The sequence below is a fragment of the Aspergillus lucknowensis genome, assembly GCF_044049455.1.
Source record: "Aspergillus lucknowensis strain CBS 449.75 chromosome Unknown BJX67scaffold_26, whole genome shotgun sequence".
Lineage (NCBI taxonomy): Eukaryota > Fungi > Ascomycota > Eurotiomycetes > Eurotiales > Aspergillaceae > Aspergillus > Aspergillus lucknowensis.
In genome coordinates this window covers 77,447-100,481 of record NW_027263570.1, presented here as the reverse complement: position 1 = coordinate 100,481, position 23,035 = coordinate 77,447, and the positions used below count along the sequence as shown (strand labels likewise).

At 53.6% G+C, this 23,035-nt stretch overlaps 11 protein-coding genes across 11 annotated transcripts; 6 read left to right on the top strand and 5 right to left on the bottom strand.

Moving 5' to 3' along the window:
* Positions 1–3: 3 nt before the first annotated feature.
* Positions 4–2,145, top strand: BJX67DRAFT_356005 (uncharacterized protein). The gene is made up of 2 exons (XM_071029362.1): positions 4–1,324; positions 1,384–2,145. Exons 1-2 carry the CDS (start codon positions 161–163, stop codon positions 1,909–1,911), a joined length of 1,692 nt encoding a protein of 563 aa, XP_070885209.1. The 5' UTR covers positions 4–160; the 3' UTR covers positions 1,912–2,145.
* BJX67DRAFT_141780 (N(6)-L-threonylcarbamoyladenine synthase family protein) lies at positions 2,136–4,121 on the bottom strand. The gene is made up of 2 exons (XM_071024664.1): positions 3,615–4,121; positions 2,136–3,562 (listed from the first exon to the last, which is right to left on the bottom strand). Exons 1-2 carry the CDS (start codon positions 3,728–3,730, stop codon positions 2,251–2,253), a joined length of 1,428 nt encoding a protein of 475 aa, XP_070885208.1. The 5' UTR covers positions 3,731–4,121; the 3' UTR covers positions 2,136–2,250.
* Positions 4,122–4,399: 278 nt separating this feature from the next.
* Positions 4,400–6,368, top strand: BJX67DRAFT_372669 (uncharacterized protein; the record flags this gene model as incomplete). Its single annotated transcript, XM_071031276.1, has 8 exons — positions 4,400–4,466; positions 4,504–4,825; positions 4,858–5,000; positions 5,066–5,425; positions 5,491–5,497; positions 5,570–6,000; positions 6,044–6,176; positions 6,257–6,368. The coding sequence occupies 8 exons, from the start codon at positions 4,400–4,402 to the stop codon at positions 6,366–6,368; spliced, it is 1,575 nt and encodes a 524-aa protein (XP_070885207.1).
* Positions 6,369–7,231: 863 nt separating this feature from the next.
* Positions 7,232–8,335, bottom strand: BJX67DRAFT_141738 (glycoside hydrolase family 134 protein). Its single transcript, XM_071024662.1, has 4 exons — positions 7,882–8,335; positions 7,664–7,825; positions 7,477–7,604; positions 7,232–7,413 (listed from the first exon to the last, which is right to left on the bottom strand). The coding sequence occupies exons 1-4, from the start codon at positions 8,055–8,057 to the stop codon at positions 7,313–7,315; spliced, it is 567 nt and encodes a 188-aa protein (XP_070885206.1). The 5' UTR covers positions 8,058–8,335; the 3' UTR covers positions 7,232–7,312.
* An 876-nt stretch (positions 8,336–9,211) lies between these two features.
* Positions 9,212–10,046, top strand: BJX67DRAFT_141882 (uncharacterized protein). Its single transcript, XM_071024665.1, has one exon. The coding sequence runs from the start codon at positions 9,347–9,349 to the stop codon at positions 9,947–9,949; it is 603 nt and encodes a 200-aa protein (XP_070885205.1). The 5' UTR covers positions 9,212–9,346; the 3' UTR covers positions 9,950–10,046.
* On the top strand, positions 10,047–11,157 carry BJX67DRAFT_141765 (uncharacterized protein). The gene has a single exon (XM_071024663.1). It carries the CDS (start codon positions 10,144–10,146, stop codon positions 11,044–11,046), a length of 903 nt encoding a protein of 300 aa, XP_070885204.1. The 5' UTR covers positions 10,047–10,143; the 3' UTR covers positions 11,047–11,157.
* Positions 11,066–12,585, bottom strand: BJX67DRAFT_142133 (Metallo-dependent phosphatase-like protein). Its single transcript, XM_071024666.1, has one exon. The coding sequence runs from the start codon at positions 12,334–12,336 to the stop codon at positions 11,488–11,490; it is 849 nt and encodes a 282-aa protein (XP_070885203.1). The 5' UTR covers positions 12,337–12,585; the 3' UTR covers positions 11,066–11,487.
* A 248-nt stretch (positions 12,586–12,833) lies between these two features.
* On the top strand, positions 12,834–14,507 carry BJX67DRAFT_372667 (bifunctional metallophosphatase/5'-nucleotidase; the record flags this gene model as incomplete). The annotated part of the gene is made up of 3 exons (XM_071031275.1): positions 12,834–12,948; positions 13,003–14,195; positions 14,232–14,507. 3 exons carry the CDS (start codon positions 12,834–12,836, stop codon positions 14,505–14,507), a joined length of 1,584 nt encoding a protein of 527 aa, XP_070885202.1.
* Positions 14,508–15,628: 1,121 nt separating this feature from the next.
* BJX67DRAFT_141728 (uncharacterized protein) lies at positions 15,629–17,661 on the top strand. Its single transcript, XM_071024661.1, has 4 exons — positions 15,629–15,878; positions 15,932–16,525; positions 16,588–17,430; positions 17,492–17,661. Exons 1-4 carry the CDS (start codon positions 15,667–15,669, stop codon positions 17,547–17,549), a joined length of 1,707 nt encoding a protein of 568 aa, XP_070885201.1. The 5' UTR covers positions 15,629–15,666; the 3' UTR covers positions 17,550–17,661.
* A 2,515-nt stretch (positions 17,662–20,176) lies between these two features.
* Positions 20,177–20,506, bottom strand: BJX67DRAFT_382033 (uncharacterized protein; the record flags this gene model as incomplete). Its single annotated transcript, XM_071033144.1, has 2 exons — positions 20,177–20,256; positions 20,311–20,506. 2 exons carry the CDS (start codon positions 20,504–20,506, stop codon positions 20,177–20,179), a joined length of 276 nt encoding a protein of 91 aa, XP_070885200.1.
* Positions 20,507–20,926: 420 nt separating this feature from the next.
* Positions 20,927–21,646, bottom strand: BJX67DRAFT_382032 (uncharacterized protein; the record flags this gene model as incomplete). Its single annotated transcript, XM_071033143.1, has 1 exon — positions 20,927–21,646. The coding sequence occupies one exon, from the start codon at positions 21,644–21,646 to the stop codon at positions 20,927–20,929; it is 720 nt and encodes a 239-aa protein (XP_070885199.1).
* Between the last annotated feature and the right edge of the window lie 1,389 nt (positions 21,647–23,035).

The window sequence follows — 23,035 nt, the reverse complement described above, 5'->3', positions numbered from 1 at the left end:
ATACCTCTTGAGAAGTGTAGACGAGCCACACTAGCACAGAAAGTAGCAACGAATTAGCCTGTTCGCAGCCTGGTGCTGCGCCTCACGCGGGGTCGAGGACTCGACTGTTAAAAAGGCCTTTGGAACGCCTTCCGGGCACAGTTACCAGACGACCCTGGCAATGGCAGGCCTGACCCTGGATGCGTGGAGCCTTGTCTTCGAGCAGGCCACCAGGGAAGATCTGTGCAGTCTCTGCCTCGTGTCGAGATCCTTCAACACCCTCGCAACACCGCTCCTGTACCGATCGATCACCCTCGTCCAGGGTGACGCCGATATTGATGATTTTTCCACCCAAGGCCGACACTGGCTCCTCCTGTCTCGACTAGAAGACGATGCGAACGGAAACCTTCGAAACCTCGTGCAGGAGGTGGCTCTATGCCGTCCACCAGGGATCCGCATCAACACCAGCTTCCTCCGTCGCCTCACAACAGACAACTGCCTTTCTAAACTTATAACATCTCTACCAAACCTCCGCCGAGTCACAATAACCATCTCCAGACTCCAAACAGCCCACCTCATCCGCACCATCTCCACCCACCCCCGAACCCCCGAGCTGATCCTCCGCCTCGACACCGGGGAGTGCGCATTCGCAGACCAACACCTCCCCTGCGTCTCCAGCCTCACCGTCGCCGTAGACCCCTTCGACGAACGAAACGGCCCGAACGAACGCATGCTCACCGTCCAGCGCCTCTTCCTCAACTGTCCTGCCCTGCGCTCGTTCTCCCTCACTCTCTTCGAAAACTACGGCGGCTGCGTCCGCCACATCCCACAACACCCGGTTATCAGGACCTTCAGGCTCACTGGCACAGAGCGGTTCCCTCCGCTACAGGAACTTGGACTGAACGGGTACCGCGTGCGGGATGAGCTCGAGTGGATCCCGTTCCGTGACTGCGTGCAGTGGTCGAGGTTGTCCGGTCTGACTCTGGGACCGCTGCCGACGGGGGATAACCTTCTTAGTCGGATTACCGGGTATGCGACGTCCCTCGAGGCCTTGAGGGTGTACGCGTATGCGGATGAGGACCAGGAGAATTCCGAGGGGCTCGAGCGGCTTCTCTTGTCGTTTGACTCATTGAGGACACTGGAGGTTAGGGGGTATGTATGTTCTGTCGAGGCGATTGGGAACCATGCGGGGCTGTCGACGCTGTGTCTGCATGAAGATGAACCGGGGGAAAGGAGTGAGAGGCAGCGACGCGTCTTCACGGCGCAGGAGCTGGATTATCTCGACAGCCGGTGTCCGAAGCTGAGATCGCTGGCTATTGATATCCAGCGCGGTGATAACAAACTGGTGAGCCTTCCTGCCTTCCTTCTACAGATACGACCAACCGAAATACTAAACGGCTATAGCCCGACGACGTCCTCGAAAAACTATCCACAGGCTTCGCGAACCTCTCGCACCTCTCCCTGCACTTCGAACTCGGCCTCTCAACCCTGAAGAACCCCATAACACCGGTGCTAAACTACACCACCGCGCAAACCATCGGCCAAAGCATCTTCACTCACCGCCGGGAATCAGGAATCCCCATCTCCTCGGCGCAATCATTCAAACTAACCCTCTGGACGGGCTCCTCCTTCCGCCGCTTCCCGCAGTGGGAACCGCGTTTCTGTGCGTTCGAGAGATTACACACGGCGACGTACGAGGTTCGTCTGCTGTGTCTTCATGCTACTCCTGCTCCTGCTCGTACTTCCAAGTCAAGTGATCGACAAGTCGAGGTTGAGGTGCGCCACCTGCAACGAGAAAGACTCGAGCTTATCGAAGCGGGCAAGGCGAAGCCGGATACGATTTTGGAGAAGAAGGATCTTGGTGTGCAGGTTCGGGCGGCTGTTGAGGGGCCGGAAAAGAGGGGAGGCCGGTGGAGTCCGGATTACGTTTGAAAATTTCGAGGATACTGGGGGGAGGAGAGACGGCAGTTGTCGGTATTGTTGGGACGGCGTGGTACTGAGCGGAGCGGATGTAGATAGCGTATCGTGGTTTTGTGTCTAGAGTGAGGATATATGAGCTATTGCAGCTATATGAGCTATATGAGCTATATGAAGCAGATACTACCATTAGAATGGGGTGGTCGGAAGGAGGAGAGAGGGGCTGGAGTGGAAATATTATATTAAATAAGGACTTCAGCTGCCTAGTTGATAAAGGGAAACTTCTTACTCTACAATAATATACAAAGAATGCCCCAGCAGCTTCCGCAGGTTTCGCTGCCGGCCGTCTATCAATCAGAATTCTTCTCCACCCCCCTCAAGCGACCACTTCCGCAGCGCCCTGATCGAAAGCTCACTCCGGAACCCGGCCTCAAACATCTCGATCCCGGCCCACCCGATCATCGCCGCGTTATCCGTGCACAGCTTCGGCGGCGGCGCGATGATCTCCACGGCGCCGAACCCGCGCGCGTCGAGGAACGAGCGCAGAATATGCATGAGGTATTTATTTGCGGCCACGCCGCCGGATACAACGAGCGTTTTGACAGGTGGATGCTGTTTTTGTGTGTGCTTTTGGGGGTTGTGCTTGTTGTTGTTGTGTTTGATTTTGCTTCCGTCTGCACCCTGAGAAGACAGAGACTCCAATGCGATAACCGTCCTCGACGCAAGATGCTCGAAACACACCCTCATCACCTCCCTTGCTAGAACCCGTCTTTCCTCCTCCCCAATCTCCGTACTCTGGCTTTGCCTATGCCTTCCCGCAATAATAGAGTTTACAGCCGTCGCAAGAAACGCAAAGCTAAACGCCAGCTGCCGCGTCTCCGCGAACGGCGTCGTAATCGACCACCCGTACGCGGACTCCCGCTTCGCCCGCGCGATTTCCTCGCCCCTTGTTCGTGGCGTCGTGTAATCGGCGTAGTCGGCGGCGCCGTTGGGGAAGGCGAATTGTTCGAGTATCTTGCCGTACATTGTATTCTTTGATGTTGCTAGGAGGGAGGGAGGGAGGATTTCGCGGGCGACTTTGTCGAGGGATTCGCCGAGGGCGATGTCGGCTGTTGTCGCGAGGATCGAGTGCGAGGTGAGGGAGGTGGAGTTGACGAGGAGGGTGTGTCCGCCCGAGGCGAGGATCGAGAGGAAGGGGAATGCGGGGGCGGGTTCCAGTTGGGTGTCATTTGATAAGGTGGACGTTGCGGAAACGAGTCGCGGCGTAAGTAGATGCGCTTGCATGTGGTGGACGCCGATGAACGGGATCTGCCACGCGACGGAGAGCGCTTTCGCGGTGTCCAGGCCGACGAAGAGGTTCGCGCGCATCCCGGGGCCGCGGGTGACGGATATGAAGTCTGGTTTCCGGCGGTTGCCGTCGGGAAGGGGGATTATCTTTTGGATTTCGCATTTTGGCTCGGAGTCCGGCTCCGGTTGCCGTTCTGCTGGTGGAAGGTGGGTGAGGGCTTTGTTGACGAGGGTCGCGAGGTTCTCTTGGTGTGACTCGAGGGCGAGGATCGGGTGGATTCCTTGGTAGGCTGTTGAGTTGGAGGTGATGTTTTCGAGGAAGTGAATTTTAGAGGGCCCGGAATTTGGTTTGGAGACAATTGCAACTGAGGTGTCGTCACTGGAAAGATGGTTAGCCGGGCTACTGAGCTGGGGGACATCGTGTGACAGACCATGATGTCTCGATCGCGAGAGTGAGGAGGCCGCGACGGGCGGGTAAAGAGCGGGGAAGGAAATTTGTGCAGAAGGATGTACGACCGGCTGCGGTTGCAGCTCGCAAGATTAGCATGAGGATGGAGATGGACACATTGAAGGGCGATGAGGTGATGTTAAACAGAACGGAGGAGAGCTTCCGACGAAAGTTTCAGCACCTGCGCACGAGCCACAAAGCCCTAGATGGCGGCCCTAAGCCCTACTGTGTCCCAATTGGGCCGTGCCGTAGAAGAGCAGTGAAGTGGGAAGGGGTCGAGCGACAAGCCCGGGGAAACCACAAATCAGACTGCTCTCGACCTTCGAGATGGGGAGAGTGGCTTTTTGGGCTGTTTAAGACGGGGTTTCGGTTCTAGGGTGTGCGTATGCCTTCAAGGCTGGGGGGGCTGATTGTACAGAATGCGGGATGCCCTCTTTCGCACGACAGTGGGAGAAGTCTATCTTGCCGACGGGACCTTCGAGAGCCTTCGTTCCTGGAGGGGTGAATACGCCTGCCTGCTATGGCCATTCGTCAAGCCATGGAACTCATTGACTGTAGAAGATTCCTAACCACTGCATTGGGAAGAGAGTTAGTACCTATTCACTGGAGCATTGACTTACTGCAATCATTTCTAGACTCTTGTATTCACTGTTTTACACCCACTCAAGCTACATATACCTCGAAATTTCCCACGCTTGATCCCTCGAAACCGTCTTTCTCTCCATCCTTCATCCACCTTCATCCACCCTCGTCCACCTTCCAAGCAGCATGGCGCTCACAGTGAATCCTCTTATCGCTCTAATTCTCCCTACTGAGATCTGCTATGCATCTCCCAGTATTCAGCCTCGTTAAAGGACTCTCTTTGGCCAAAGACAGCCCTCGGTACGCTCACGGCGGTCCAGAAACCGCAGATGGTTTTACCTCGACCGACTTGAGAGCTGGTGGCCCCCAGTTGTGTGAAGCTCCTTGTGAGAGCTGGCACAAGATTCCATACACTATTCCCCACGCTAATATCCTCGAAGGGCGAGATTCATATCGACTTCTCACAAAACTAGGCGACATCTGCCGACTCGAGAACATTTTCTACAGTGAACTGCATTTCTGCGGGAGGAGATCTGTCTATGAACAAGATGCAGACCCGACTGTGACCCTCCTTATTGTTACGAGGCCTCGCAGAGCAGCTGGATCACCCTGGTCGGAAGCTGTTTTACTACCTAGAAAGCAAGGGCATCAGGCTCTGTGTCAATGGAAATTCTCGACCAGAAATTTGGTACGGCCGCAAGAATTTATCCGTGCTTGCCTACAGATGAGATATTTCCCATTTGGGAACAGGTTGCTACCGCCGTTTTCCCTGCAATTGATTGCCAAGGTGTATACTCGATTGGCTGCTATCGCATCGGCAGCGACGATGACCGCCGTTGCTGCCCCGAACAGTTCTTCTAGGAGTTGATCGTCGAGTCAAGCGCGACTGGAAAGAGCTTAGGGATACGGTCGCTACAGTGCTCGACGCCCACGGCCTGGGTACTGTGGCGGCGATAGTGCCCAATGACAACCTGATCGCAACGCGCGGCCACTTTACGCCCTCGGACACCGGGGCCATGGTGGAGGATTGTAGCAGGGAAAGCAAACTCGGGGTGAGCCTCAGCGCCGGCACGACGAAGGACGGCCATGGAACTCTTGGAGGCTGGGTTGAACTGCAAAATCCGCAGACGGGGGACTGGCTGCCGTTCGCGATCACTTGCTCCCGCTGCTGTTTTCCCGCCGAAGAGGGACTCCCGGCGGCGCATTTCCATGGTATGTAAGCTCCAGACTCTTCCTCCTCTTGAGAGGCACCAACTTATGATCTAACGTGCTTTTAGCGGTGCAGTGACGGAAAAGACATGGCGTTCGTATGGGCGACAAAGACAAAGCCAGCCTTCAACACCTTGACTCGCTCAGTTATCGTGATGTGAAGAACCGCCTCGATGCCCTCGCCGATCAAATCACAGCCAACGATGCTGTATCTGATTATCGTGAGGTGGAGGAGCTAAGGGCCAAAGACGAATTCGTGAAGCCCCTAGCAGAGAGGGTGTGGAAAATGACCGCCACAGCCCTTGAACAGAACCTCAAAGATAGGCAACATCTAAAGGAGTTCTTCCATCAACATACCTACATGCTAGGAAATATTTTTGCGGCGCCAGGCTTGAGAGACGCTCCCTCTGCAGATGATCCAACTAAGCATTCAATCCGGGACTGGGCCCTGGGCCAACCGTGTGAGTGGCGGACGGCCCCAAAGGAGAACTTGATTGTAAGGAGTGCTGTTGTTCTGTTGAATCCCTCGCAATTATCTTTTTATTTTATAGGATGCGTCCGCAAGAGCGTCGAGCAGTGTCTTATATTTCACTAGATTCGCGACGAGACTCCCGGCTGTAGATGAGGTGTTGTGTAAGGTCGGCCGGGGGAAGGGCTTCACAGACGCAAGTTACGGCAACCTAAAGTCCTGCAACGTTTCTGCAAAGGTCATCAATGGACAGGAGGCCATACTTGCGACATGGGAGCATGTGTTGTTTCGCAAGGGCCATGAAGTCGTGCGAGAAGGTGACTCGGGGGTTCCCTCATCTTTGGTCACGGTGGCTTGGTCTATAGGATGCTGTTCGGGGGTGCTGGCTGCCAGGACCTGGGCTATTTCACAGCTACCCGAGATCTCCATGCTGATACTCAGGATATCACTGGCGTGACGAGGATCCGACTGCGCTAAAAGGGTATGTATGTATGAACGAGAGCCGCAGCCAGTTCTCGAGGTGTTCGTCAAGCCTGGATCTGATGCGGTTGCTTTCGTTTCTGCATTGCAATCGTCTTCTCTTCCCTTTTTGCTACAGTGTGCTCATTTCAAATTTACTGCCTGCCAACCTTATTCCTGTCTTCTGTCCGTAGGGCCGTAACCATCACATACCAGAAACCGTAAAAAAAAACAACTCTTCAAGAGAAAAGGGGTTTCCCCAATAAGACCACCGAGTTCTGGACTCGATTCCCACTGGCTTGGAGGAAGTCTCTAAGTAACAGCGTGAATCAGTTCCCTTGGGGGTTATTCTCAATTCGGGATACTATTTACCTTTATCTGCTGTGCCTGAGTCATGCCCTACAGTAAATTTCGTTCTTGGATATTGTAAATAGGTCCGGACCTGCTGTCGCCACTGACTGAACCACGAAACATATTCACCATATGTCTTTGGTAAGTATTGATTTGCATGTTGGTTATGCCCGTTTGCTTTGTACTTGGCTAACAGTCTTTGCTTCCTTTATAGGCTCCGACTCTGCCGGTGGAAATACAGACATTACAGTTGGGATTGCATGAAGGATTGCTGGTGGCGGATCATATTATTTGATCTGACTATTGTTCAGCACCAGTCAAGTTACCTCGTTTTCTTCTTGCTTAATCCTCCCTTGAGTGATCTTGGGAATGCCCTATCATGTCGCAGATGCTACAGCACGAGCACGGCGCTTCGAAAGTCCGACAGCCAGTACGGTAGCGGAGCGTAAGATGTATTTCCAACGTCCATGAACATATTTCAGTGGAGCAGCACCTGCCACCTCAGAATACGAAGAGCGTTTCACAATACGTTGCCGAAGCTTCCAGCAGAATAGCTTCTCATGCTTCTAATCGCATGCTCGTATGCCCCTTACCGCCAGACCTGTCCACATCTAAATAGGGGTAACATCCACCCAGAAGCGCGTGTCGTCAGACTGGTACGCAGGATCGTTGTCAATCTGCTCTTGGATCCAGTACACGGCCTCCTTATACGCTGCGAAGAAGCGTCAGTCACGCACCACCCCAGTCCAGAGACCGGGAATGAAATCAATCATACTCTGAATATCCCCCGTATTGGGATCTTCTATCCCCGACGCACCGTTCCGGTGGCCCGCAAACCAAGTGTCGACGCCGTAGTACTCCTGACAGTCCCAACGAGATGCCACGTCCGCATTAATATCGGAGCTGAAGAGGAAGCATGCTTGTCAACTCCTGTAAATATGCACCGAGGATGGGGGTAATACTTGAGAACAGCGCCATTGTTCCAGTCTGCCGTGGACTGCCCGGCGAGCCCAGCCCGCGTGGCACACACGCGGAGCATGCCCCAGTTCTGCTTGAAGAGGCCGAAGTTTGCGGCGTCCTCGGTCTTCGCGTCGCCGTAGACGTAGTCGGTCGTCATGGTCTCGCTGTCTTGATGATTAGGAACGCGGTTCTTCCCGAGGTCAGGAGTGGGGTGGCGTACGTCTCGAGCATTGCAATGGCGAGGTCGAGAGTGTTTCCGCCTGCGTTCAGCACGGCCTGCTTGCGCTCACCGAGGCCGGGGACGGTATAAGAGCCGCGGTCGTCCTGCCGTTTTGCGGGTGAGGCGAGGGCTCCCAGTATGGAGATAGAAGTAAAGACGAAATAGATGGCTTTCATAGTGGATGTAGAGTGTTGAGTTGTTGTAACTTCCGAGTGAGTGTGCTGTCCTCCTTCTGCCTAGGCTGCGAACAAGGGACACTTTATAACTCTCCGGATGAAGCCAGTCCAGGCTTCAGCTACCCAACCTCAGTCTCGTACCGATGTCTACTCCGTTCTCAAAGAAGACGAAGCGTTTCACAATGTCTCTCCCGAGCAATGACTGAAGACAACTCGTCGACGTTACGATATAATCACAAGGGGATCGACAGACCACATCCCCGGCTGAGGAATGTCAATACTTGACTCTGCGAGCTAAACTGGATTTGCCGCGGACTGTTGCAGGTGAAAGGATACATTCATTGCATTGATATTGCGAATCTTCCCCGGACCTGCAATGAGGATGCAGACACACCCGCGGACGGGATTTTATAATCCCGTTCTAGCTTCGTGTCCGTGTGCGGAGTGACGAAAGTTATACTAAATTCGGCCAGACTCCAGTCTGGTTGACGTCTCCCTTCGCATCTTCGAGACGCGTGTGTCTTGCAAATTAAGGGCTGCCCCAATGATAACCCTCCATGCTTGTTATCCTGGCCGCGCGCGGCTCGCTATTGGGGAGCGAAGGAACCAGAGCCTCCTGTGAAACTGGTGAATCGCCTGGTGGGGCCAGCTATGAAACAGATGATGATCGGGCCGATCTGTGGATTGACTCTGACGATGGGAGGCCCGTGAATAATTTTGGCTATGCTTTAAATTTGTTGGCAAGGGCGGGGAGGTGAGCGTGGGTGCCTTTGATCGGGGGCTTGGCTATGGAGAGTGAAGAGTAGCTGGGAATGAGATACTCAGTAGTTGCAGGAAGATGCAAGTTATCCCGACTACTTGTCTCATGAGAAGGAAGCCGGCCGAGCCATTCCCGATTGATCTCCATGAGCCAAAGCTGAGGTTTTCCGTTGGATGTATCGGCGGGTCGGCAACAAATTCCGTCTGGTATAGTACTCTTTGGCTTTCTTGAAGGTAATAATGTAGGTTCACCGTTGTCATCGCTCCGGCTCAAGCACAGGAAGATCTCGGATCAACGCTATCTGTCCTACCCAGCTCGACAACTATACCGCGGAAGTATGTGATACAATGTTGCTTGAATCGCCGAGGCTATCGACAGGGACCATCCCATGGTGGAGTACGGTCGGGGGAAAAAGAAAAAACACAAGTAAAGTCCTCGCATCGCAGCAAATGCCTCAAATTGCCTCGTATCGAGCGGTTTGGTCAATCCGTCTGCGGGGTTCGAGGTTCCTTCCACACGGACGAATTCAATGGCTCCATATTGCCTTTCGGTCCGTTGGAGGGCTACCGTGGGTACAAAGGCGGCTTGCGGCGTCCAAGCGACCGAGACGTCTGCTGCTGTCAGCCTGTGTGGATATGGTCTAGGCGTCCCAAGGTCGCTCCGTAATACTGTCAGCCAGCGAATTCGAGCGGAACGGTCTGATAATCTCGACAGAACGGTGTCGCTTGAATGCCTGGGAGCTCAGGCCACCACAGCAGAGCCAAGCCGGATGTCTCGGTTAGCCTGGGCGTGGACGATCTCGTGGAGATTCTGTCGCTTGAGCCGAGGTGAGCATGACGGTTCGTATTCCCCATGCTCTCGGCAAACAAGACGGAGAAATTGGAAGCGAAAAGCTAATGCGGCTCTGCGGCCCGATGGGCATGAGATGAGGTCCCGACAAATAAATCCTCCTCTATCTTCATTCTGCCAGCGCCACCAACACATTGATCCATGTGACCTCCTCATCACACGACGGCATTTTCTCCGGAATGAGACAATCGGACGAGTCCTGCCAGTGATGCGCCAGAGACCTGAATCAAATCCAACTCTCATCTTGTTCGGCGCCTGGCTATTCCGAAGAGAGGCAAAGTAATTTATACTTGAGTCATGGCTGTGGACTGAGAAGCACGCTAACACTTGAAAGCGCCTCCGGCTGGACTCACTCGGATTTCTCGGTCTCCACTGTGAAAAATCGACACGGTTTTTACCCCTTTCAACCGGGTATAAAGACTCAGCTCCATTCCTTTCCGAATTTTAATGATACCCAAGCTTTGAGCCTCCGCCACCATGAAGATCGCTCCTTTCTGGGTGTCTATCGCCCTATCAACAGTCGTTACCGAGTCCATCGCAACGTCTGCCTCCACCACCTCTACTGCAGCCACGCCGACCTGCACAGCGTCCCTCATCACCGACCTCTGCAACTACCCAGACCCTGAACCCGGTACCGCCGCCGCGGAAGACAGCAGGGCCTCCTGCTGGGAATACTGCAACGACCACCCTCCATGCGACTTTGTGATCTTCGCTGCGGGAAACCCCTACCTCGGCACCGGCGCATGCTGGCTATACCCAGGCGAAACCTTCGACAAAAGCAAAGGTAGCTCCGACTGCGCCAATCCCTACCTCTCCGTCTACGACAAGCCCAAGTGTACTGGCGGGGACGAAACCAAAACCCCGACCGACGACCCCTGCGCCGCCGCCATCGCGACCCCCTCCCCAATCGCCTCGGTCTGCGGATACCCGACGCCGCCAGACGGCTGCTTCAACGACTGTATTGCGAGCTCCGGCGCACCAGACTGCCTGAGTCAATGTGCCAAGGCCGAGTCGTGCAGCTACGTCGTCTTCAATCCGGGCCTGGACAGCCACTCGCCGTATGTCTCGGGGTCGTGCTGGATGTATCCAAATGGAACGTTTGACGCGGAGTCTGCGGGTGAGTGCAGTGGCGGTGGCGATCCGGACCAGTTCGTGTATACCAACCCGTGTCCTAAGCCATCGCCTACATCGACCACGTCGTCGTCCGCGACGGAAAGCTCGAGTGGCACCGGAACTGCGGGCGCTACGACTACAGGCTCAACGGCGAGTGCTGCGATGGAGGGAACTTCTACGGACAAGGATTCTGCGCCTGGAGGCGTGTCACCCACCTATCCGCTGGCCATAGGTGTGGCCATGTTGATATGGCAGGCTCTGTACTAATCTTGTATATGTTAGTTGTACGCTAAACAAGGTACATACAGAATGATATCCCATGCATTGCTAGGCTTGTATCATGTAGTTACCTTAGCTTCCTGTTCCCGAACACTCTTTGATAGTTACAATGAACGAACTGAAACCTCGACTACCAGGGGCACGGCGACACCAGACAGGTAAAACCTCTGGACACAGACACGGTGCAGTTCAGCACGTTCTACAAAAGAGATGGAATGGACTTGCAGTCGCGGGTTCGTTATCAATCTTATCGGTCTCGCGGTGTCCGAGCTATATCAGGCTATCCCAGCGCTGATCACACCAGACTCCATCGTGGGCAGTCAGTCTGGTTCACTCACTGATTCCCTGTTCTTCTCGCGGGGGGGGTCTTGTCGGAAGTGGAAAGTTCTGATATGACAACGGTGTACAGCATGACTAAGAAATGAAACCCTATACATGGATAACTTTCCCAACATCGAATCCATCCTTGGGCTCCCCCGAGTTCCCCGACAGCACATACCCCCGTTGATTCGCCGTAACCCGTATACCTCGATTCTTGAACTCTGTGGTGTAGTGTGTATGCCCAAAAACCCAAACTTTAACACCGCTTGACTTTGAGAGCTGCGGGAGGACGTCAGTTCCAAAGGCCGAGCTCCAAGGGTTATTCGCATGCTGCGGGCTAGACGTTCGCCGGAGGGACGGAGCATGGTGTGTCACGACCACTATAGATCGCTTCGTGGATGTGGACTGTGCGGCATCCCCCCGGCCGCTCCGGATTGACTCTATCTCGCCCAGCAGCCAGGAAAGGTCCGCCTCATGAGATCGACTGTGATCATCAACGATCCAATCTTGGATCTGCTTGAAGTCTTGGATTATCAACCGGACAATGTCCACCGCTTCACCGGGGACTTTTGACCAGAGCGTGCAGCCAAGAATAGTCACACCGGAGCTGGGGATATCATAGCGTCCCCGGTGCAGGAGAATGAGGCGGCCATTCAAGGAGGGTTCCTGCTCGAGTTGCCTGGCCCTTTGCAGTCCTGCTGCAAAGGTATCATTGTAGAACTCGTGGTTGCCAAGGACGAGAAATACGAGCTCAAAGCGATCGGTCTGCTTCTGTAAGAAGCTGCGATAGTTGTCGTAGTCCACTAAGCGGCCAACATCACCGGCGAGGATGAGATGTTTAGAGCGTAGAGGTATTTCATAGGACAGGTATTGTTGATTGATCTCAAGGTGGAGGTCGGAGAGAACTTGGAAAGAGGTGGACTGTTTATGGAGGATTGAGTGAAGCTTCTCAAACATTCTGTTGTCCGGACGGAGGGCTCGAAGCCGTTGGAGAGAGACGTGTGTGATTCACTAATGGCGACAACCTTATTGAAACCAACAGCTGACGCCCGAATTCCAGGTTGCATCCTTCGACCAACAAACAAAGATGATGATGATTTCCAGCTTCCTCAAGTCAACCCTCTGCACTCTCGAGGAAAGAGACACGCCTCGGCAGCGGCCATTCGATACTGCTCCGTATCGAAACGCTTGGTCCGGCTCCGAGATGTGATCCTGGCAGAGCACCTCGACCGCGTGAAAAGGCCCGCAAAGCCTTCCACAACATTGCCCTCTGGTGCTTCGCTCTCTCGTATTTTATCAGTGCCAAGCGCAGACGTTGCATCGGCTGCCAATGGCGCTCTCACGTGCATCGCGGCCAAGCCTCAGGCTCCATCGCCCATCGCCCTTGAAATCGCGTCCCCTTCTCTTGAATCCCCTGTCGACCATTGCACATCCGAAAGACCTTTGTCTGCAAAATGAAGCTCTTACTGTTGGCCCTCGCAGTGGCTGGCACCGCCGTCGCCGACGACTACCTCTACAGCAGGCGTCTTACCAAGCGATTTGTCGACTGCGATGGCAACTACAACGTCTGTGCGTGACCCTATATGTCCATCGTCTCACGCCACAAAGCTAACCAGGCTACAGCCTTCTTCCACGTCAACGACGTCCACGCCCACCTGGACCAGTTCGCCTCCTCGGGGACAGCCTGCGAGGACCCCGCAGAGGGCTGCTACGGCGGCTATGCGCGCATCAAAACCAAGGTCGACGAGCTGCGCGCCGCGCACCCGGACAACCTGTGGCTGAACGCTGGCGATGAGTTCCAGGGCACGCTCTTCTACCAGTACTACGGCGGCGAGAAGATCGCGGAGACGATCAACACGCTACGCTTCGACGCAATGACCCTGGGCAACCACGAGTGGGACGGCGGCGACGAGGCTCTTGGCCGCTTCCTGCTCAACCTGACCTTCCCTGTTGTCTCGTGTAACGTCAAGAGCGGCGTTCCTTCGCTCAATCACACGATCAAGAACTACCATGTCTTCCCGGACCACGGGGTCGCCGTTATCGGCGCGACGACCCCCACGACGCCAGGAATCTCGCAGGTCGGGAACAAGACGGTCTTCCTCGACCCCGTGCGGGAAGTCCAGAGGGCGATATGGGAGATCCGCAATCGGACGGACGTCAACCGCATCGTCCTCCTCTCGCACCTCGGCTACGATGAGGACCAGGAACTCGCCGCGCAAACGGAGGGCCTCAGCCTGATTATCGGGGGCCACTCGCACACACTCCTGGGAGATATGGACGATGCCAAGGGGAAGTACCCGACCATCGTCGAGGATCGTAACGGTAACGAGGTCTTCATTGTCACGGCCTACCGCTGGGGCGAGTACCTCGGGGCCATTGACGTGACCTTCGACGAAGACGGGCACGCCCTCGCGTACCACGGCGCGCCGATCCACATGGACAACAGCACGAAGCTGGACGCCAAGCTGGACGGGAAGATCCAGGAATGGGCTGAGGCCTTCGCCGACTTCGCCGCCGAAGTACTCGGCGAGACGGACGTGCCGCTCGTCCAGTCCACATGCCAGGACGGGGACTGCCTTCTTGGCCAGGTCATGGCAGACGCGATGTTCGAGTACCGCATTAACCAGACCGAGGGAGCCACAGAGGAGAAGCCGGATTTAGCGCTCATCAATGCCGGCGGGATCCGCGCGGAAATCGACGCGGGCGAGATCACGCGGGGTGAAGTCCTGACAGCGTTCCCCTTCGGCAACGCCATCGTTGAGCTGCAGTTCTCGGGAGCAGATCTGCGCAAGGTCCTCGAGGGCGCTGTCTCGTACGTCAATCAGTTCAACAACCATGAAATCACCTCGTAGTTCCAGGTCTCGCGGGGCGTGCGGATTGAGTTCAATCCGGGCAACGAGGCGGGGAGTCGTCTTGTCGACGTGACGCTCGACGGCGAGGCTCTCGATGACGAACGCGAGTACCGCGTCGTGACGCTGGACTTCCTGGCTGGCGGGGGTGACAATATCTTTGTGGCGACGGATGACTTTATCACGCTGGATACGCAGGATGAGGTGTTGACGCAGTACATTGCCGCGCGGACGCCGCTGTCGCCGCAGCTGGAGGAGAGGGTTGTGGAGACTGCGTGATTGCATAGACTCGCCGAGGCAGCTCTTATCATCTAGATTCAGTTTCTTTAAGATAGATCTCTCATTGTTCGTGGAATGTTTGCTGGTAGCGTATCCCCCCCAATCCCTCTCTGATACACACCCCTCGCATATGGTCCGTCCATCGTCGAAGCACTTGCACTCACACCCCTCGGTGCCCTCGAACTGATATGTTTCATCTCAACAAACTCTTAAGATTTCGATAGCTTGATTTTTCTCCTAGAATACAGGGAATAACGCGGGTTGATCTATTTTGGTCCTGTTCGTCTGAGGCAAGCAGGCCCGCTGGCTTCATGACTGGCCTACAGTGAAAGCTGCTTCGTCTCGTCGTGTCGTAGACACTCAAACAACAAGGCCAGCGCTTCAAGCAGACATCACTCGGACAAGACCCTGCCATGCACCCCTGATGGTGTACTCGTGTCAGCACCTCACTCGTCTCCGCACCAAAATAAACCCTCATTGAGAACTGCTCGCAGCCGGTCGGGCCGTCGCGTCGAACAGAAGTGAAGGAGCAGGTTATCTTGCCCAATAAATCGCACGCGACCGAGCCAGCCATGAAACGCCTCTCAGCCGCCGCGGGGCCCCTGCATCTGCATCGGCGTCCGCAAGTCCGCATGGGCGCAATTTCGTTATCTCGACCGCGACTGGACAACCTCGACGATAGCGGCCGCGCACGGCACGAACCGCTGTTCGTGCGTCGCTCAGCCTCGTCCGAGGGCCGGGGAGAAAATTCGCCTCTGGCCGTCCCCAATCGATGATTTTTACTCTGTGGACGGGAAGTCGACGTGCGTTGGTGGATTATTGCTCTGCGTCCTGCTCCGTGTCACGGTTTACTACGTGTAGGGTTGAGCACCACGAAAGGTGGTGCTGGGCCATCGAAATGAGCGTCGCAGCGCCGTTGGCATTCCCGCCCCCAAAGGGGCCGTCTGATAACACGGCCCAGACGTCGAGCTAATGCAGCCAAGCTGTAGGAGAGGAGCCCGTTCCGGGCCCGCGGCACAGCTGCGGCGCAGCAAGGCTGAGAAGACGAGGTCGGAGGTGCTCGCTTGTCTCCACGTATTTACCTGCGTACTTCCCCGGCCGCCCGGCTGGGGGAGCGAAGGATTCTGTACTCCCAGGAAAGTAACTGCACGTCTTCACGATGCTCCTCAGTGTCTACGGGCTCGTCCTCCTACAATGCCTCAGCGCGAGCGCGGGATATGTCCCCGTGCGAACACTGCACAATGCTGACGAGGACACGACCGTCGCGATCAAACGCGCCTTACACGACGCAAGAGGCGAGACGTACACGCTCAACCGGACTGAGTTGACCAAGAGCTGGGCAGATGCAACCCTCTTCTCAATTGGCACGAGGTACGGCCCTGCCCCCTCGTCTCGAGGGAAGCGTAACTGACCTAGTCCTGCAGTTCAAGCACAAACACCTCTATCGGTTCACACGAGGGAACCCTCGACACCGAGGCCGGCCTCTCGCTCATCTGCACAGCGTGCTACATCAATGGCTCCGTCAGCGGCTCTCTCACAATCGAAGACGACTTCAACGTCACGCAGGCGATTGACAGCGTCACGGACGAGCTCGCAAACGTAACAGAGACAGCGCTCCACCAGCTCGGCGATTTCGCGGGCGACTTCCTCGAGAGCGCCATCGACCTCGACTTCGACGATCTCCCCGCCTGGCCGACTCTCGATCTCGACCTCGACCTCGCGGATGCGGATGGGTTTCCCGGCGTGCATGCGCAGTTTGAGTTTGATGGCCTCGAGCTGTATCTGGAGTTGGATCTGCAGCTTTCGGCCGGGGCGACGTATACCTTGGATTTATTCACGTCTCAGGGCCCGGCCGGGTTTGCGATCCCCGGTCTCGAGGCCGGCGCGCTGTTCAAGGTGTCCCTGGTGCTGATTGCGCAGGCGGAAATCAACATCGGGAGCGGGATTCACATCAAGCTCGATGACGGACTGGCGCTGGAGCTGGAATTATTCAACAAGAATGTCTCGGGGATTACCTTGTAAGCTGCTCGTCTGCTGATAACCCTAACGCAAATGCAGCAAGACTAACGAGCTGAGCTAGACCCGGCGCGCAGGTCGAGTTCCTCCCGGTCACAATCGACGGCCACGGCAGCATCCAAGCGCTCCTGCAGCTGCAGGCAAGCGTCGGCTTTGAGATCTCCTCCCTGGACACGCCGTCGGCGCTCGACCTACCGAAATTCAGCGCGGGCGTGGGCGCCGAGGTCTTCGCGTACGTGGCGGACTTCCTCTTCACGGTTGACGCAACGACAGATGATGACGCGGAGTGCGCGGCTGAAGCAGTCGCGGAATATACCCTTGCCGTGGGTGCTGCGGCGGGCGCAACGATCGCCGTGGATGAGTACCAATGGGGTCCTGCGCCGACCACGACGGTGCCGGTTTTCTACACGACGCTGGCGAGTCTGTGTGCGGGACCGAAGACCGCGGCTGCCACTCCCTCTCCGTCTCCAAGACTTCTCGAAGCGAGACAAGAAGACAGCGAGCTTGAGACGACGACGATCTCGACGACGATAACAAATACCCTCGTCAGCTGCGCGTCAACGGGTCTGATCAACTGCCCCGTCAATCTGCAGAGGACGACAACCGTCGAGCACGAAATGACGACCGTTCTCACCGTCGAAGACGGTGTAGATCCTACATTCCCAGCTAGCACATTCGGCACATTGACAGCTGCCATCCCGTTCGGGGAGAATGTGCGCACGGTGGGCGCGACGTCCGGGACGCCGGTTTCCTACACCCCTCCGCCAGCTACCCCTTCGTCGACTGCTGGGACGGATGATACCGAGGAGTCAGATGATGGAGACGACTCTAATCGGAATCCGCTGATTATCGGGCTGAGTGTGGGATTGGGCGTGCCGGCTGTTATCGCGATTGTCTTTGCTCTTTGGTAAGCTCCTCCACTTAAGTTATAGTTAGGGTTTGATCCGGATTGTCTGACTAATGTGCAGGTGGTTCTTCGTCCGGCGGAGGAGATACTCGCCGGTCTCGCCTGAGACGACGAAATAAGTCGAGATAAGTCGAGATAAGTCTTGAGACAGGGCAGGTCTGCCCTGGACGTGAGTTTGGGTTGTACTTGAAGAGAATGAAAATAGTAATTGTACCAGTTCCAACACTATGCTGATCGCAGCATACTCAACTCCCCAGCAGTATATCGGGTGCCTGATAGCTGTACTATCAGCATCGCATTCGAATGCCCGAAAAAGAAAACCCAATGTAGCATGAGTTCACTCCATGATTCAAAACCCCAATCCCTAATATCCTATCCTATCTACCCTCCCTGCACAAACAACATGCACATCACGGCCAAAGGTAAAGCACGGTGCTACGCAATCTCCGCCGCACTCGAAGTGTAGGGTGTGACGAATTCTTTTTTCAACCATTCTGCTGCGGCCACGCCTTTCTTCCTCCGTTGGATCATTGAGTCTTACCTTTACCTTGTTTGATCAACTACGAAGCTCTTGTTGCCAAATATCAAGATCAGGGGAAGGCATACTTTGCCTGTTGAGATGTGCATTAGGATACGTATGTCTTAGTTTGCTATTCACCTTGTATTGAACGTAGTTGTTGTGCCGCGGACCCTTTGCTGAGAGCACCTGCTAGATGGCTCTGCTTCCTGACTGACGAAGCAACTGGACAATATCCTCATGTCCACGGTCTGCAGCATATGATAGGGGTGTTTGACAAAAAGAGTTCTTGGAATCTATATCTACCTTCCCAGTCTGGATAAGAAGCTGGACAACTTCCTTGTGTCCATTTCTTGCAGCCCATGATAGAGGTGTTTGATGATATCTCGAGTCCTTAGAATTCATGTCCACCTTCCCAGACTGAATAAGAAGCTGGACAACCTCCTTGTGTCCATTTCTTGCGGCCCATGATAGAGGTGTTCGACTATCAGAGTCCTTGGAATCCATATTTACCTTCCCAGTCTGAATAAGAAGCTGGACAATCTCCTTGTGTCCAGTTTCTGCAGCCCATGATAGAGGTGTTCGATCATAACTGGAGTCTTTGGAATCCACATCCGCACCCTGTTCTAGAAGTGTCTTGGTAATTGCATAATGCCCACAGTATGATGCTAGCATAAGATTTGAAAAATTTCCGGTTTCTTTAAGATCTGTAGTTTCCCAGAAGATATCAAACCATGCTGCATAGCTTCTCAAACTTGGGTTACAAATCCTCAGGGCAGAGGAGAGTATGGCAGCCGTAGGAGTAATACCAGCCTCGCGGAAGTGAATAGTCCAGCTTTTGGCGGAGTAATATAGGAAGTTGTGGCTATCCATGATGCTGCTATTGCTATCATCTTCGTCTGTGCTTGTATTAGAATTTAAGAAATCAAGATAGCGCACGCAGACAGTCGCAAGCACCTCGTGTGCCTGGGTAATAGTGATGGAGCGATACCAGCCTGGCTCTAATGGAATAGTATTGGACGATTCCAAATCACCCAGAAGAAACTCGCGAGCTGTTTGGTGGAGAAAATGAATCCTGCCGTGATAAATTGAGATAAATAGCCCACATAATGCTCTGAGGCGTGCCTTAAAGTCCTCTTCAGTCTCCAAGTCAAGGTCATCAAGCGACTGCGATGTATCTTCTACATTCACAGCAATATTCATTTCCGAAATTGTCAGCGGCTGGGTCGCGGCCAAGATGATGCTCAAGACTTTTCGAACCTTCAAGGGATCCTTAGACTTGCTAAGAATTTGCTCGTATACCGCATTAACACTTGTTGGAATTATCTTCAAGGCAGACTCGGCCCCTTTCACTGTTTTTTTGAAGTCTTCTTCCTCCAAGTAGTTGAACACGAGGTATACCCAGAGGTAAGTACAGTGGGGAGTCTTCCGTAGTCCTTCATTCAGCTTCTCAGTGACTTTGTATGATAGGTTCTTCTTCTGCGACAGCTGATTGACCTTGTGCGTGATAACATGATTCACCTCATAACTAATGGTTTCCGACTCTTCCTCTCCTGGTATACGAATATTCAGAAAGGTGCGCAATAAGCTGCCGAATCTAGATACAATCGACTCATATAAACAGCATGTTAGGAGATATTTCAGCTTGCCCTGGCCGCCACAGAATTAACTCTCCACGTTCCACGTGAGGTCTGGAAGTTCCGACTCGCTGCATTCGTCTAGGGCATCAAGGACCATGATTATTAGCCCTGCCTGGGGATCTCCAGTCGCGTTTCGTAGAACCTTCTACAGTGATTCTATCAAGTTGATCAGACCTTTCCCATCTTTGCTGTACTCTAGCATAGCATGTTTGATCAGATGGGGCTTCTAGGCAAATAGTTGGTGAAGCAGTGCACAAAGTGCTTGCCAGACCCTCTCCTGGACTTTGTCTTTAAAGAAGAAGTAGCAGATTGTTGCTGATCAAGGCAGGTAATTATTAACCAGGTACCAGGCTAGCACTAACTTTCCACAGCCAGGATCCGCTGAGACGAGCAGGGGGCCAGACTCAGCATGTAACCACTTCTGGAAGTTCTCGTGCTGGAGGAACCACAGGCAGGTGTTTTCAACCCTCTTCTCCACTCGATTCTTATACTACTCATACGTGGTTTCATCCCTGCTGTCACTCGTGAGGCGGAACAGCTGGTGATACTTTTCTTCTTTGTCAGACAACCTTTCCCTGGCTAAATCATTCTAGGCTTTGAGCTGCTTCTTTGTATGGTCCAGGGTCTGCTTTGCTAAGTCCTGGTTCTCTTTGACAGTATCATGGAGGCCTGGAGATACGATTAGCAGGTATTGAAATTATAATTCTTAAAACTTGTAAATACCAAGGATAATTTCACTGAGCTTCTTCTCGGCCTGAATTGAACTTGGACGAATCTGGCAGATTATATCTTTCACATACACAGCCGCTGTTATCGCTGCAAAGCCCTGCCACTCCTTATTCTTATGCGAGTCCAAATAGTCACATATACCGCGAATAACAAGACAGGGGAACTGATTCATCAACCCTGCGGCCTCCATTTCAAAACAGAGGATATTATTCTTAGCTGCCAGCTGATCGCGCACCAATACATCCTCCATCACCTTGTTTGCAGAAGCGATAAGCCCATAGTGAATAGCTGGGTTTGGTTCGTTTGTAGCTCGTGTGCGCCGCTAGATGATATTTGACGCATTACTAGCACAGAATTCTGCACAGCCCCTTGGATCATGGATCACTTTGGCTTGGAATAGGGTATCAGTGTTTCCTAGCGGCCGTCCATACTCTTGTCAAAGCCATGGGTTCCGGTTCAAGATGCCGTCGATTGTGTTCTCAATATGGTGCCCCTTTCTCTTGTACTGCGCTCGCAGCCCCGCCAGTGCAGTACGGAGAGCCACCAGAGGCTGATTAAGAAACCACGTGTGTTGGAAAGAACGACCCTGTATTGTCTTGCCAAAATCATACTAGAACACACCACCTTTCCCGTCCCGCGGTGCACTAACAACAACATCGCCCAGGCAAATATCATGCCTTTCGCTTGGAACACCGCCACCGATACCAACCAGTAGCCCGATTCGAATGTTTGGGAAGCTATTCTGGATATTCGTGGCTACCGTGGCCGTGGCAGCGGTTCCATATTCGCCATCTGGTAAGACAGCAATGACAATGTTATGTTCTCCGATCCTGCCCAGTGCGTAGTTATTTGTGTCGCCGGGCGACACAAAGTCCTGTCCGTCCGGCCCTTCGTGCTCTTCATCGAGAAATTCTTGAGCTGCCACGTATTCGGTTGATATGGCGCAGATCCAGGCGATAGTGTAATCTGTAGGATTCTTGGAAGGAACGATCGATTGCGGCGGGGCAGACGGTATAGCGGTACTTGCAGGGAGTGGATAGGATTGCGAAGTGCGGGTATGGTCGACCTCTTTCTCGGGAGGGGCTTTTCTGGCGCTTCCGGACTGTGTCTTCGGATGCCGGCTGAGGGAGGGGAGGGGGGGACTCCGCTCTGCAACCGGGGTAGCGACGCTTGCGGGGGCTGGAAAGGATGGCGAAGTGTAGGTTTGGTCGGGCCTAAGATCATTCTCGAGAGGGCTTTTTCTGGTGTCTCCCTGCCGTGTCGAGAGGAAGATAACAAACCCTAAACCAAGTAGCAAAGTCAAGATAATTGCGCCGGCTGCGCTTTCCATCTTAGACAGTGAGCCCAGGGAAGTTCAGGGCGGGTGGACGAAGAGTCAAAACTCTGGTTTCAAAGGTCAAGCGTTTTCAAAAGACTTGCAATTCTCGCCTGAAGGAAACGGAGGGGCTCATAAGCTGGAGGCTGAGGCTGTGAGGCTGTCAATGCACCCCTGAAAAGCCAATCATTGACACTTCTATTTCTCCAGGATGCGGCACGGAAAAAGCAAGCAGGATGCCATATCGCAGCCTTGTGCTGGCATGTCAATCTCATTAGCCCTCTAATTATGTCCTCTGCCTCCAGACATTGATTGGTCTTGTGGAGATTGCGTATGACCCTGGCGAACTGCAGACTTGTCGACCTGGGATTTGTTGTCAATGAAAAGCATAACCTAAGATTGCTGCATGAGGGCTTGTATTTTAGCCTCCCTGGAGGCAACACAGAGTTATTCATTGCATACTAGGCGCCAACAATATCATGATTTTCCTTACACATCCCAGCTTTCGACCCATAACTATAATTCGACTTTGGTAAGATTTACGATAAAGTAAATTCTATGCTGATAGACATGCCAGAGGATGCTCGAGTGCTCAGGGCTCTAGAGCAGGCACATCTAAACGAGATTTTGTCTCGCCTTATTGCTGAGCGTGAGAAAATATTCCAGCCCTTTTTATATCGAATCGAGAGAAAAAATGAGCAAATACGAGGTCCTGGGATGGTGTTGGTCTCTCCTCTCACTCTTGTTTTCTTCAATTTCCACGTCGAAGCTTTAAAAAAAAAAAATACTCACAGGCTCTAGTTTTCAATGCTATATCGGTCAAAGAAGCATCTAAGGGAACCAGTCTGGTCGATAGGAGAGCTTTACAAAGACCCGACATTCTGGTATTCACTGTAGCTACCATTTTCTACCTCCCAATGAGCTTCGTCGCCATATGTTTTCGCTGTTACCTTCACTTTCCGTTCCTTAGATAGATAGATTGCTAACACCTAGCTGGGAGTCTCAAGTCCCTTTACAGCATGCACCTATTTGACTCTGGCGACGTCGCATCTGCGTCTCGGACTCCCTTTATAATCACATGTTTGTTTTGTAGGGAAATATGTCATTGCAGCTTCTGTCCTTTGGCTTGTTCGATGCTGGAAAGAGATCAAGAACCTATTCCGAGGTTCAGAGAAATCTGGGACTAAGGAAAAAGTCTATCCGCGGGAGAATTCCCAACTTGCTTCCCGAAGGAAGCCATCCGATACTACTGTCTAGACATTTCCTAAATATAAAGCCTTGCTGCTCAGTGTACAGAAGTTATTGTTGCTTGACCTTCAACTTCCCCGTTTTCAAACGATCAAAACGCAAACCAAGTGGCTGCACTCCATTACACAGCATGGAAATATAAACCGCCAAGACCAG